The sequence below is a fragment of the Eumetopias jubatus genome, unplaced genomic scaffold, assembly GCF_037043125.1.
Source record: "Eumetopias jubatus isolate StellerSeaLion01/CBP00866 unplaced genomic scaffold, mEumJub1_p1.0 scaffold_7, whole genome shotgun sequence".
Lineage (NCBI taxonomy): Eukaryota > Metazoa > Chordata > Mammalia > Carnivora > Otariidae > Eumetopias > Eumetopias jubatus.
The window spans coordinates 12,263,385-12,279,067 of record NW_028274813.1 but is presented as its reverse complement, the minus strand read 5'-3'; the positions used below and the strand labels follow the sequence as shown (position 1 = coordinate 12,279,067).

The 15,683-nt window shown below is 42.3% G+C and overlaps 1 protein-coding gene across 2 annotated transcripts in view; it reads right to left on the bottom strand.

Annotated features, from left to right (window-relative positions):
* Window positions 1-9,893: 9,893 nt before the first annotated feature.
* The window catches only part of TRIP11 (thyroid hormone receptor interactor 11), a 65,202-nt gene continuing 59,412 nt past the window's right edge, over window positions 9,894-15,683 (bottom strand). For both annotated transcript variants that reach the window (XM_028098367.2, XM_028098373.2), the window contains exon 21: window positions 9,894-13,344. In XM_028098367.2, the coding sequence (XP_027954168.2) occupies window positions 13,124-13,344 (221 nt within the window). In that variant the 3' untranslated portion in view covers window positions 9,894-13,123. The remainder of the gene's footprint in view (window positions 13,345-15,683) is intronic.

The window sequence follows — 15,683 nt, the reverse complement described above, 5'->3', positions numbered from 1 at the left end:
TAAAAGTTGGTTATTCTCATGATTGTCACTGTGTCCAAATCCTTATCCTATACAATCCCCTCCGAAATATCTTTAATAACTAGCGAATTATGCACTTCCACGGACAAAAGGGAATCCTAACCTCACTAAACAGCCCAGGTCACCATTGAACAGCTCACAGTGTTAGAAAGTTCTGCCTTGGGCACCTGGGTGGCTCAGTTGGTTAAGCGACTGCCTTCGGCTCAGGTCAAGATCCTGGGGTCCCGGGATCGAGTCCCGCATCGGGCTCCCCAGTCGGCAGGGAGTCTGCTTCTCCCTCTGACCTTCTTCCCTCTCATGCTCTCTCTCTACCATTCTCTCTCTCTCTCAATAAATAAGAATAAAAAAAATTAAAAAAAAGAAAGTTCTGCCTTGAGTTGAACCCAAATCGGCTTGCCTATATGATTCTCCCCTCTGCAGCCCTGGGCTACCATTCCCCCTTCTACGTGGCTACAGCTTCCTTTTCGTGAAAACAGCTCCCCCTCCTAGCAGTGCTGGTGTCCTCTTTCCCAGGAGGAGCACCCCGGGTTCTTTCAAGGGCTCCTGTGTCACGTGACTCTGCCGCCAAACGCTTGGTCTCCTCCTCCGTGGCCACATCAGCCTTTTGGTTCAAACTGACTTGGCATCAACAAAAACAACCCGTGGTACACAGGTTGCTAACACCCTCTTCTTCGTCCCGTGTTTGGACTGCGAGTCCCCCTTAATGGAGAACAAGGTCATCCACGTATCCTCTTAAATCGTCATCCATTGTCCAAGATCTTTTCCAACATTAATTTTACTATGTAAAGTATGGTATCCTTCCCAGCTTTGACAACTACGTGTCTGCTGACTGTGACTTCTTTGACTTTATCAGAGTCATCAATAAAACACTAAGACACGGGCTGGAGTGAGTGCTCTGTCCAGGTTGGTCCCGATCTGCTTCTCTTTCTTCAACATTTTGGGGCCACTGCTGATTGTCTAACTTGGGGTGTCACCAGCTTCTCCCACTCAGCATACATAGCCCCATCCACAAAAACTTGGTAAGAGGCCTTGTCAGATGTCCTACTAACATCAAAACACATGTTATCTACAGCATTTCCCGATCTGGCAATTCTGTTTTAAAAAAGGGAATGAGGTTTGCTGAGCATGAACTGCTAGGGGACCCTTGCTGGCTTCTTAGGGACCATCACTTCCCTAAGTGTTTTTCCTTTTTTAGTTGCTACATCAAAATCCCAACATCTGCCCCTCCTGCCATCATCGGAATCAAATACAGTTAGAGCTATGACACAACTTCACAAAATGTACGTGGTAGTGAACATCTAAAAGTTTATCATCTACTGAATGGGACCTTCCTGGCCCAGTGAAGCTCAAGGTCCTCACTGCGCCATGGGTTAGAAGACAGATGGGCTATTTAAAAAAAAAAAAAAAAAAAAGATGACATTCAAACTGGGGGGGGGCGGATTTCACAAAATTATACATTTAACGATATATTTTAACTATTAAGTTGTTTAATGTTTTACTGTCCAAAAATAATTACATCACAATGTCTTTCTGAAAACAAAAGCAAAACAGGGAAGACAATGTTATTGAATGTCTAGATCATGCTAGAATCCACACAAACCCTCTCCTTTGACCGCCATAGTAAAACTATGGCATTCTGCAGATGAAGACAAGACCCAAAGAGATTAGGGCCACGCAGACAATAAACCCAAACAAACAAATTCCAGCCCAAACCAAGCCTATTTGGCTCCAGGGTCCTCATGCTTTCCAGTTACCAAGATTTGCTTTCTCTGACTTGCTGGTTACACGGCTGATTGCTTCCTAGCACCCCGCAAACAGTCTAGAACTCCATAGGTCCTCCTGCCATTACCTTCTCTCCTTTTCTTAGCATGAATAAAGCCTTTCACTTCCTGTATCATTCAAAGTTGGACCCAAAACAATCAGGAAACTAAAATAAGCACCAAGTGAGGTGCTGGGCAGTGGCTCCATGGTGCAGGTCTTCCCAACCTGCGGAGGGGGAACTTCTCTTGTCCGAGTGCCCCTGTGGCTCCCCACCCCCGCTCCGGCTCCTCAGTGAGTCCATGTGTCAGCCACCTCCTCACCACCTACTCCCACCTTAGCCATCGGACATCTGTCCATGCCCCACCATTTACCCCAAATGGTACTTCCTGAGTTTTCCAGTGATCTCATGGTCAAATGCATTCCTCCTCCATTCCTAACTGTTCGTCTGTCCCTTTGAAGAATTTGACCATTAATGACCCATCTTCTCCTCTCTTGTGTCTAAGACCTTAAGTTATCCTGGTTTTCCCACTATGACTCTGACTGCATTTTCTCCAGCCCCCTTTTTTTCTCCCTCCACTAACAGAAGGGTCCCCCAAAGTTAGATCCAGATTCTGTACTCTTTCCCATTACCCTCCTGGGCATAGTCACTGGTCCCAGAGCTGTTATGGGACATAGGTCCCATAAACATTCAATTATGCTGGTGACTCTTGAATAAAGCCCCCTCACCATCCCTGGCTTCTCTCTTGCTCATGTTCAACTCCTTCTGGACTACTTCCCCAAATCCATTTCCTCTCCTGACTTACCAGGCACCACATCAAGGAGATAAGTTCACTCTCTGTGAACTAATAAGTAAGTCAAAAGGACTCCATCCTAGTGGTAGTTTATGGTTGGGTGGTGGTGGTTTGTGTTGATTTTTTTTTTTTTAACAGAAATACCTCAACAGTTACGTTTGATGACAGAATGATATGTGTTCTCACATTACACTCTGCAGGACGGTGGTCTAGGGCTACTCTGGCAGCTGTATCCCTTTAAGGTATCAGAGATTCGGGCTCCATCTATCTTGCTGCTTGGCAATCTCTAGAGTGCTGACCTCCTTCTACTTGGTCCAAAATGGCCCACCACCACCACACTCACATTTCAGGAAGTAGGATAGAAGCTGATAGTAGCGGGCGCCTGCGTGGCTCAGTTGGTTAAGCAACTGCCTTTGGCTCAGGTCATGATCCTGGAGTCCCGGGATCGAGTCCCACATCGGGCTCCCTGCTCAGCTGGGAGTCTGCTTCTCCCTCTGACCCTCTTCCCTCTTGTGCTCTCTATCTCTCATTCTCTCTCTCTCAAATAAATAAAATCTTAAAAAAAAAAAAAAGAAGCTGATAGTAGCATTCAGCTGCAAGGGACGCTAGGAGATGTAGCCTGTGTCCTGAGAGATCACGAACCGACTTACTTAAGAATCTGGAGTTCTCTTACTGGGAACGCAGAGAATGGACACCAGAGGACAAGCAGCTGCTTCCGCCAGAAACCCTCAGGAGCATCAGTTCTGTCTCTACTTTCCTTGCCTGTTTCTATTCCTATAGTAAAGATAGTTCTCCATTGTGGGGCGCCTGGGTGGCTCAGTCGGTTAAGTGTCTGCCTTCGGCTCAGGTCATGATCCCAGGGCCCTCGGATCGAGCCCCGCATCAGGCTCCTTGCTCCGCGGGGAGCCTGGTTCTCCCTCCACCTGCGGCTCCCTCTGCTTGTGCTCTCTCTCACTCTCTGACAAATAAATAAATTCTTAAAAAAATAAAGAAAAGAAAATATTGGTTCTGTTTCTCTGGAGAACGCCAACAAATATAGGACCCTAAGTAAATCTTTAACCTTCTGAGCTCCAGGTTTTCAGCTATAAAATGGGGGCAAAAATAACAACATGGTGCTGTAATAAAGATAGTGTTCGGGCTCCTGGGTGGCTCAGATGGTTAAGCATCTGCCTTCAGCTCAGGTCATGATCCCAGGGTCCTGGGATCGAGTCCCACATCGGGCTCACTGCTCCTTGGGGGCCTGCTTCTCTCTCTCTCTCTCTCTGATGAATAAATAAATAAAATCTTTAAAAAAAAGATAGCGTTCATAAAGTACCTAGCAGGTGCCCCTCCCCCCACTCCATCTCTCTAGAGCGCAAGTAAGTTTGCACTGGCCAAGGGAGGGCGCAAAGAGGTTTCCCCACCAGTCTTGAGAAGGTTAAAAAGGGCATTGCCTGGAGAAGGGGACCTAGTCCTAAAAACTTATAAATCATTTACTGTAACCCCTTAATTTTACAAATGTGAAAACAAAAGCCCAGAGAGACTCGTTTACTTGGGATCAGAGAATTAGGGGCAGAACAGAAATTGAAACTCGGATTTTCAGGGTTTCTTCCCTGATGACTTGGGATTCTCTAACTGTACTTTAACCAACTTGTTCAAAGACATCAGAATTTTCTGCACATGCTTGGAATTCTCAGGAAATTCAGCAAATTGTGAAAACACCTGGGTTTTTCTTGTGGATTATTTTCACTGGCCATGGTTTTAACATATAACCGCATGTAAAATACGGGATCTCTACTATAAAAGACTTTAGGCAAGCACACCTTCTGCCATGGGGCCCCAGATGTGCACTCAAGAAAATAGCTAACGGCAATCATCTATTTGCCATCCCTATTTCATTTTTGTCTCTGTTTTCAGACACTTGTGGATTGAGTTTAGGGCAAACTTAATATGACTTCACGATGGCATGATGTTCAAATTATCTCATTTCCTATTCACAATCCACCTAAGATTAGCAGTTCCCAAATTCCTCAATTAATCAGACCAGTAAAATCAGCACCTTCAAAAATTAGAGGGAACGATATCTGTCAACTTTGAATTTTGCCAAAATAAAATTAAAAATTTACCCGACTATCCTATAGGTCATATTGCACAAAAGGAAGGACTTTTAACAGCAAACAAAGGACAGACCTTGCAAGCCTCTCTATATATCCAGATGGGATAGCAAATTTTTTTGTTTGAGAGAGAGGGAGAGAGAGAGTGCGCAAGCAGGGGGAGCAGGAGAGGGAGAAGTAGGTTCCCCACTGAGGTCATGACCTGAGCTGAAGGCAGACGCTTAACCAACTGAGCCACCCAGACGCCCCTGGGATGGCAAATTTTAACAATAAGCCTGGAGAATTCAGGAAGGGAAGCAGCATGCATTATTTGATCATCTCTGTCGTCCTCCAAAAAGTAACAAAATTGACTCCTTACTTGTTAGTTTTAAGATGTGCTATGTGAAAAAGCTTTCAAAATAAAGAACAAGGAAGACGGGCGCCTGGGTGGCTCAGTCAGTTAAGCATCCGCCTCCGGCTCAGGTCATGATCCTGGGGTCCTAGGATCGAGCGCCGCTGAGCCAGGAGTCTGCTTCTCCCCCTCCGTCCGCCTGTTGCTTCCCCTGCTCATGCCCTCTGTCAAATAAATAAATCAAACTTAAAAAAAGAAAGAAGAGAAAAAAGAAGAAGGTAGCTGGCAGCGCATCCATGGGCTCATGATGCTGCTTTCTGTTTTCATGAAGTCCAAGTTCAAAATTTTCTCGAATAAAAAGCATCGTTCTTTAGGAAATATGACCCAGTGTTAAGATTTGATAAAGCTGCGTATTGTGTACACAAGTGTCTATTCTGTACCCTTTGAATGTACTTTTTGTCCTTGCCATCCCTGCTTGGAAGTTTTTGTGGGCTACATCCAACATCTGGGCCCACACAGTTTCTTCTGATGGCTTTTTTCCTGAGCCTGGGTCACACCTTCTTCTTTGCCTTACAATTTTTTCTTGAAATCTGGACAATTTGGATGATACTGGAGCAAGTACGGTATTCCGCTGTAAAAAAAACCTGATTCGATTTAAAAACTGAGGAAACCGGTCTCCGCCGTGGGAGAGAGCAGCTCCTGGCGTCTCTGGTGTTTTTATATTCTTTTTTTTCTTTTCATCCTGTGCTCTGGCTTCTCAGAGGTTGCGGCTGCGTGGCCTAATGGCCCGCAGAGCCCGTGCGGCTTCCATCCCCGGCCCGCGGCCCTGGGCGCAGACCGAGAAACGCTCTAAGGCCAGTCCTTCCTTGGCTTTCTCAGTTCAGAGTCTCCCCGCTTCGTTCCCACGGGTCGGCCCCTCGCCCTATCTGGAACTGCGACCCGAAGAAGGGCAGACTGTCTTTTCACCATGTCTCCTTCCAAGTTCAGCACTTTTAATGGACAAAGTCGCAGTTTGTGCATAGTCTACTCCCGCGCACCCACCCCCCCCCCCATGCAGCCCACCCCCTCGGGCAACAAAGCTGCTGGTTTGCATGATTAGCTTTTGCTAGCTTTTCATGATGGGCTTGGTGCGAGGAAAACTGGGAGGTTTGGGGAGCCCCAGGCAGGAAGGCCTACAGACTCCTGTGGTTCTTACCGGAAGCTCTAGGTGTTTTTCAAAAATCAACAATTTTCAGTTTCTTGCCTGTTTCTGGTCAATTACCAGGGCCCCCAAAAGGTTGTTTTTGACCATTTTAGTTTCCTACTTTTTTTTTTTCTTTCCAGGGAGGGATGGGCAGACCTTGTCAGTTTCTTGCCTGTTTCTGGTCAATTACCAGGACCCCCCCAAAAGGTTGTTTTTGACCATTTTAGTTTCTTTTTTTTTTTCTTTCCAGGGAGGGATGGGCTGACCTGTCCCACTGCTATAGCCAGATGTCTCTAAATATCCTTATTGTCTATTCTTGAAATATCTGACACACAAACACACACACACATTAAAGGATGACAGCAGAAAATTATTTTTCACCAAGTCAAACTAATGGCCCAAGAAGGGGGGTAAATAAAAGGGGAAAGACTTCTAAAAACTGAAGTCTTCGTTTCTCCAGTGGCAGTTCTGTGGAGAATTGATGTTTACCCTCTTGAATATTTTCCAGTACAGGAGCTGCAATGGGCAAGGGCAAGCGTGGAGAGAGCAGCCCAGGTTGAGCCCGCGCCTCGGCTGCCTCTAGGAACACATCTACACGTGGTGTGGTAAATGCTTTAGGGAGACGACTTTGAAATGATCCCAAAAATTCCAAAAGACTACACATTCCATGTAAGTTTTCAAAAATAAAAAATTACCTCATTAGTCTAGAACTTGTGACTCCATCACCGTCACCCTCTTTATTCACAGAGTGCCTGAAAATCTTTTTTTTTTCTTTAAGAGTTTATTTATTTGACAGAGACATAGCGAGAGAAGAGAACACAAGCAGGGGGAGTGGGAGAGGGAGAAGCAGGCTTCCTGCCGAGCGGGGAGCCCGATGCGGGGCTCGATCCCAGGACCCTGGGATCATGACCTGAGCTGAAGGCAGACGCTTAACGACCGAGCCACCCAGGCGCCCCTGAAAATCCCTTTTTTGAAGGGATTAATGTGCTACCTCACAGATGACAGCACGGGTTCTTTAGAAACACACCTCAGTGGAAGGAGCTGCGCAGGAAACCTGAAGCAAGTATCTAGGACTCTGGTTTCCAAGTCTTTTCTTGAAAGGAAATCATGTTTCCCTTTCACCATCTGGGATGGACTGGCCTCTGGGAAGTGTTTGCACTTGCCCTGGGTCAGGAAGGGCTTGAGGCTGATTGCCCATTGCTAGAGGAAAGTGTCTCACAATACAAGGTCCTTCAACATCTAATTGCTGTGTATTTTATTTTATTATTTTATTTTATTTTATTTTATTTTATTTTATTTTTAAAGATTCCATCCATCTACTTGAGAGAGAGTACATGAGAGGGGGGAAGGTCAGAGGGAGAAGCAGACTCCCCGCCGAGCAGGGAGCCTGACACAGGACTCGATCCCGGGACCCCAGGACCATGACCCGAGCCGAAGGCAGCCGCTCAACCAACTGAGGCACCCAGGCACCCGTATTTTATTTTTTTAAAGATTTTATTTTTAAAGTCATCTCTCCACCCAACGTGGGGCTCAAACGCACGACCCCGAGATCAAGAATCGAACGCTCCCCAGACTGAGGCAGCCAGGCATCCCCAAATGCCATATATTTTAGAAAAAATGATGTCGCTTACATTTCTAACAGGCCAAAGATATCTGGGAAACAACCTTACGAAACTCTTAAGTTCACAGTATTTTCAATCGAGACTTAATTTCTGAGGGTCAGAGGATGCTGGAGTTGAACAGGAGAGGATCTTGTGAAAACAGCCACAGATGAAAATGATCACAGTTATGGTATCATGATAGAGCAAATCATTCATTTCTTAAAGCCTGATGCACAGAAGAACCAAGGCAGAAAACCAACTAAGGGTTCAAATATTTGCCTTAAGTTTTTATTTATTTACATTCTTGAATTTTTATCTCCAAAGCAAACACTGTTGTAATTATAATGGACGATTAATTCACTAGATGTATTAATTATGGCAAAGGCGTGCTGTAAACCCCTCAGATATATCCTATGTTCACATGACCTAAGTCCCAAAGACAGGAAAACAAGGTTCAGGTTCGTAACATTTTATATCTCATGATTGCTGGTTAAGGGCAAGAACTGTTTGCCTCTTCTGACATTTCATTTGCTAGCCTTCTTCCTTCTAGAGTGCTCAAATCTTGCTCTAACATGTGCTTAACCACCATTCCCCCTGGCCCCATTTGGCCCCTGCCCATGAGGCCTCCAAGTGCTTGGCACGTCTCACATTCCTCCAGTTATCTGCACACGTCTCTCTCTCCCACTTGACTGGGTTTCTCCTGCCTCAGACCCTCCCCACCCCCTCATTTTTAGCAGATAAACTCCCTGCCAACGTCACCGAATTAAATTCCCACAACTTCCCTCCACCTCAATCCACCCGCCACCTGCCCTCCTTTCCCTCACTCCCGTCCCAAGAAAGGCAGCCTTCCTCTCTCAGGCCAACCCTCCGTGTTCCTTTTTTTTCTTTTTTTAAGATTTTGTGAGAGAGCGAGCGAGCGAGCGCACAAGCGAGCACAAGCAGGGGGAGCAGGAGGCAGAGGGAGAAGCAGGCTCCCCGCCACGCAAGGAGCCCAATGTGGTATTCAGTCCCAGGACCCCGGGATCATGATCTGAGCCGAAGGTAGACGCCCAACGACTGAGCCACCCAGGCGCCCCCCCCCCCAGCCGTGTTCTGCTTCTATCAGCTCCCCCTTCTCAGAAACTCTCTGCATGGTCTTCAGCCTCTTGGTCTGGCCTAAGCTGTGTCCTCCCAGAAGCACTCACACAGGCTTCAGCCTCCCATCCTAACACAACTTTCCCTCCACCCAACTCATCTACTCAAGTCCTCTTTCCCCCTCACAGCCTGATTTCTCAGAGTCGCCTACAAACACATCTTTACTTGCTCATGACCAACTCAACCCACTTGACAATATGGCTTTTGCTTCCGCCATTCCACGAACACGGCTCAAGCTCAAAGCCAACAACTTCCCAGTCCCTAAATCCAATGGATTCTTCTCAAAACTTACCTTGCCAGGGCAGCAAGTACTTCCACACTTTTGACCTCTTCCTACCCTCTTGAACAGCCCTTGGCTTCAGTAACACCCCCACCCCTGACATTCATACCCCCTTTTTGGCAGTAATAATCACAACTTCTAAAATCCGTGTAGAAGTATAGGCTTTATAAATAAAGCACTTCCACAAGTGATACGTTTATTCATTTAATATTGTGAATGAATATGTTATCTGACCATTTACTATGTGGGGGTTCGAAGATGAAAGAGATCAGTCTCATAGTCAAGGCAATTTTGTTAAAGATCACAGAGAAAGGATCTATCAAAATCAGTACTCCATCTCCCAACTCTAAAAACCATGCTCCTTCCAATACCACCATCACATAAACTGTTAAAAATATTCAAGTTCCATATCTCAGAAAAAAGTGGAAGACATAACTGATTATCTTGTTGAAAAACCAAGAGCCCAATGATGCATATTACCTCTGAAAAGAAAAGGCTGACTAAAACCTCTCAGATCCTCTTTTCATACAAAATCTTCGGCATCTATTAAATTGTTCATATTTAACATTTCCAAGGCTCACACGGCATCCTAACAGCAACATCCGGTGAACACTTGAAGACGTTAGCTTCCGTAGCTCAACTGCTGCTATAAACAACATGTGTAAGTCATTTCTCCCCCTCCTAAAGAAAAAGTCAGCAGCTGTTTGCTAAAAAAACTTTTTTATTGTGGATAAAGACATTGCCAACTTACATATATCATTTTTATTTGGAGTATTTTTTTTGCCTTGCAGTGCTCCTGAGAAATTCAGAAATGCATTGACTTTAGCTCTATAAAACACAACCCAATATTAAGGTTGGGTTGTAAATTTCCCACATTTAGATATTTCCCTAAAAACCAAAAGACAACTTATCAAGTTTAATTAGAGAAACCTTAGTAAGTTAAAAAGTAAAGACTGGCAAATAATCACAAATGTCAGAACATTAAAATACCATTACTTTTTCCATAGGAATATATAAAATAAATATCAGTTATACTTACTTGATATTTACAAAATTAAAGGAAATTTTTGTGGATGGAAGACATTTTAAATACTTTGATGTATGAAAAACTTCATTGGTTTTGAAAAATCAGATTCAAATTGCTTTAAATCTGACGCATAATGGCACTCCCCCATTAATTCTTTATCACTCCCCTATCCCTGAAGACAAAGTTTGTTTTCCATCTACTAATTGGATAAGTATTTTGAGTCTCTTCCCCCTTTTTCAATTAACCATTAAAAGGTTAAAATAAAGGGGAGGCTTTGTTTGCAGAGGATAGTTAATGTTTTAATTGGCTGGTTTTAAGAAAGTCATTCCTTTTTCCCCATGTTTTTGTTATTTTAGTTTTGTTTCTTTTTTTTTTCTTTTAAAAATCGATAATGGCAGGGTCAAAAACTCAACCAACCATGACATGGGATTCTATTAAAATCAAATTCAATGGCTGGATGGCTTTTCTACTATATTGTAGCAGTTGAAAACCATTAGGAATGTTGTGAAAAACTGGCAGCTAAAGCAAAATTCAACCACAAATTCTAGTAAGTTTAGAAAGAAGTAAACAGTAAAAGTACTGTAGTTAAAATATTGCAGTAAAAATACTGTTTGCCATGTCCTATTGCTAACATAACAATTATATGCTTCATCACTGTATGGTTACTAAGATTCCTTAAGCAGATGGCTCATCTCTGACACAACTGGGTTTCAGAAAAGTAGATGAGTTATGTCTGGTTTAGATCAACACACACTTAGTATGCATACCAGTGAGCTATAGTTTCAACCACGATACAACTGAAACATTAGGTACCACAGCTTGAAGACAAAGTCACATACTTAAATAGCAGCCATGAAAGGTCATGCTGTGATGTTAGATATGCAATCCACCCATAACCGCTTTCAAACTTGGGGGGGAGGAAATGCTCAAAATGTCCTCAAAGGCCTTTAAAATATGATGATATGCTACTTAAATATGTAGCATGCATCTCCTTTTCAAATTAAAAGATGAAACTCTTTTTTGCATGTTCTCTTTCTTCAAAATGAAGGATCATGTGTCTTTTTTTTTTTAACTTAGAAACTTTTATTTCAGATGCTCCACACTGAAATGAAACTTCAATGGCAAGCAGCACATAATTTAGGATGGCCAGTGAAAGCATCTTTGGAAGGATCATATAAAACCTAAAGGTAATAATTTCATAGAGAAATAATAATGGGCAAAACGGACAAGAGGCAGTTTGACAGTTCTAATATAGAACCTGTACAACAGCTTCCTTTAAAGTGGAATGAACAAAGAACGGCGATATAAATACATTAGCTCGGGAGACAGATGATGTTCTGAAGCAGCGATGTCTCGGCTACTAAACATTTCAGAAAAACGAGCTTTACCCATCCACACATGAAGACTTCTAATCTTCCAATCTAAACACAGTAGACAGTTAATCACAGCAAAATTTACAAACAACCAAACTGAGCCCTGGCCAGGGCCAGGCCTATTTACATATTTGAATTAATATTATTTTCACCTTTCCTTGTTATACAGATGTTTCTATTTTCAAGGTATACTGAAATTTACAAAATTCGCAAGAAATGTCTTCAAATGTACAACTCCAACGACTAATACAAACACAAACATCCCGATATAATTAAGTTCCAGGTCAAGATTTTTTAGGATGGGTTTGTGAAAAATTAAAGAACTACTCCCTTCTTCTTTAGCTGCAAACACCCGGTGCTGGTGCTGTTGACATCACTACCCTCAGTGACCATGAGGATGAGAACCGGGGACTCCTGGACCAACGCGCCTCTTCTAACCCTCCGCAGAAAGGGCAGGAGGTATCCCGTGCCGTGATATTGCCAACTGTAGGTACGTAAATGCAGCTGTTCAACTTAACACTTACCCAAAAGCTGTGTGCATGTGTGTGAGCGAACGTTTTTGAGATGTTACCTTTAAAAAGATACCTTGGCTCTTAAAACTAAATCATATCTCCACCGTATGTAACTCAGCATTAAAAAGGAACAAATCATGATACATGTAACAACTTGGAAAGGTCTCAAGGGAATTATGTTGAGTGAAAAAAGCCAATCCCAAAGGTTACATACTGCACGAGTCCATTTACACAGCACTCTTGAAGTGACCAAATTACAGAGCTTGAGAGCAGTCAGTGGTTGCCAGAGATTAGGCGGGCACGGGAAGGGAAGGAGGCCGCGATTATAAAATACAATAGGGCAGCTCGAGAGAGCCTTGATGAAACTGTTGGGTATCTGCACTGCACTGTAGTGCTGATCACAGTGATCGACAACGTGCGATAAAATTGCATAGAACCAAACACACACACATTCCGCGTCTGGACACCTATGATCTCCGAGGCACAACCCTGTTGTTGGCCTGTCTATACACAAAGTCCTCTCCAGAGGACTAATGAAAAAAAAAAAAAAAGACGACCAATATATGCTTCGGATCAATTGTTTGCACTATACAGATAAGCCACCATTATTTTCTCCTTTTTTGTAAATTTGATTATCTTTAAAAGATAAACCACATGTCTCTAGCTTAAATGAGCTTGGAAATCATAGAAATAAAGAGCTGATCTATAGCTACTAGAAATTTTTATCTTTCTTTATATTTTTCTTATTTTTTGTAAATTAAGATGAAAGATCAAATGTTTCTAGCTTAAATTTGGCCAACCAGAGAAGAAAAAAAAGCATATACTACAGCAAACACTTCCCCCTGTGACACCTGCAATTTCTAAAAGCAAAAAGAATATTTTTATTAAGTTTAGAGAATGTACAACTGCAAACAAATACATGACTTTTTCTGAAAGGCCACTTTGTGGTAAAGTACATACATATAGTGTTCATGGTTTCTTTAAAGTGCTACATATGTTGTCTCTGGCTTGAGAATCACCTATTGCTTTAAAAGGTCTTTCAACACAACTCCAGCGCTGTTGTCAGGTGACACTGGCAAAGGTGTAAATGTGGGCAACACATCTGAGATGGGTTTCAAAAGAAGATGCCCAGGCCCCCCAGGTCCAAGTCCAGCTGGGTTAATGAGAGGCACAGCCGCAGAGCGGGGAGCCAAGAATGGATTCACATCTGTTCTTCTACCAGATCTGGATTCTGTGGTATCTAGATGATAAAATACAAGTTAGTCAATCTCCTATATATTATTCAGTTAACACTGTACATGTGTTTTGGGTTCCTAGATTTGGCCCCCGAATAAATTTGATTCCTATGCTGCTGGGTTCTGGTTCCACTAAGCTGGGTCTATGACATATAAAGGGTAAAAAAAGACAAGACAGGAAGCAAGAGGAATGGACAAAGAACTGGGGAGGGAGGAATATCTGTATGCACAGATAATACTTTATTAAACACATTAATATTGTTTGATATCCAAATAACAGTTACATAACTGATGAACTTCATTTACTTTAATAACGGCTTCTCAGAGGGTGTTTTCTAGGTTACAATGCAAATTTTCTAACTATTCACCTGAAACATGGAAAGATTTGAGAACTCCTTTCCCCCCAATAATTATGAGGGCCACGAAAAAACCTGGCACCAATTCCACAATGATAACAGTCAAATTTAATATTATTTACCCAAAGAAAAACAATTTTTTCGCATTACATTACCTGATCATCCTTTTTTAGACATTCAGAGGTTTGAAACAATTCTCCATTAGATTATTTCTCTATCAAGTTACGTTAAAACTAGTTTTTTACTGGAATAGGTATCTGTTAATTCCCTAATGTCCTGGTGGATAGAATTCTGCTTTATTACCCAAGACGACTAACAACTTTCTTGTTAAGAGACAAGCACCACTCAAGCAATGGGAAACTCAAAATAAAAAGAAGCCTCTAATACAAAGAAAGCATTGAGACAAATTCATCCAATCAACTTAACTGGTTTACTGGGTCCCCAAGCTTTACTTCTCCGTGAATGACAACTTTCCAAACTCTGGAAAAGCTTCTGGTGCTCCTTAGTAAGCTCTGACCCTTGTCACACACTTCCAAATCCAGCATTAAAGACTAAGCTTGTCTTTTGTTGTTGTTTTTTAATGTAAACCCTGTACCAGCTCAGAATATCACTGGCTTTTTGTCTCTGATCAATCCAAACCAAGCTGGGCACATGTCTTGATAAGTGAAGAGAGGGAGAAAAGGGAAGAAGAGCGGGAAGAAGGGGAAGGGATGGAGGGGGGAGAGATGGAGACAGAAGGGAGGACAAGGGAGCAGGAGACATTGCCATCATGAATTCTGGAATCCACTTGAAGATGCTACAGCCTAGTGTAGCAAGAAAAAAAGTATGGTTTTGTTTTGTTTTTAAGGATTTTATTTATTTATTTGACAGAGGGGGAGAGAAAGAGTACAAGCAGGTGGAGCAGCAGGCAGAGGGAGAGGGAGACGCAGGGAGAGCCCGATGTGGGACTCGATCCCAGGACACTGGGATCATGACCTGAGTGGAAGGCAGATGCTTAACCGACTGAGCCACCCACGCGCCCCAAGAAAAAAGTGTTTTCAGTATAGTCTGTAGCTGTTAAAGTGAAGACTCTTTATTACATTTAGGAACCACACCTTTTATCCAAACAAATTTTACCATTTCTTTTTATGTAAAAGTTCAGGAAAATAGAAATATTCAGCTAAATTAGACTTTAAGAGAGTTTTTTAAAATTTCAAAATATAAATTCTTCAATATTTTATCCAAATTTAAGTATCTGATGTGATATAAACTTGAGGGTATATAATAACACACTTTTACAGTCCAACTAGTGAACATTTTAGTCTGTATTAAAATACGAAGATTTCAGATAAAAGAGAGACTTTCTAATAAACAATCTGTTCATAGTCTAATGGATTATACTGCAATTTCAACTCAAGAAAATTTACTGCATGCCTGTAATATTGGGACATAAATATAAATAAGGCCCTTTTGACCTAGTGGGATAGAAAACCATACATACAAATCACAGAACCACCAAACCATTTGTTTCTAGGCAGACCTTTTAACATACAAGAATGCTTCAATACATTCTTGGATGTCTAAGCCAGTTTACTAAACCGCTCTTATAAGTTATATTACTAACATACCAAGGTTTGGTTATTGAATGTTCACACTTAAGATGTTCACAGGGAGAAAAACCTTTCTCTAACTATAAACTACACTTTTTTTTTTTTTGAGGGTAATTTGCCATTATATTTTAATTCTTAAGAAATGTCTACATGTAGGTATTATACTTACAAAAATTAATCTTAAGGGAAACATTAAGGACGTGTGCAAAAATTTATCAAGGATGTTCATCACAGCAATATTTATAAGAGAAACTGAAACAATCTGAATATAAACTACACTTTTAACTCTAATTTAGCAATAAGCACCTTTAGTGTGAAAGAAAAACAGATGACCAAGCAAAGGTTTACTGGTTCACCAGCACTTCCAAGAATAATTCAAAGTGGCTTATGCAGAGAGAA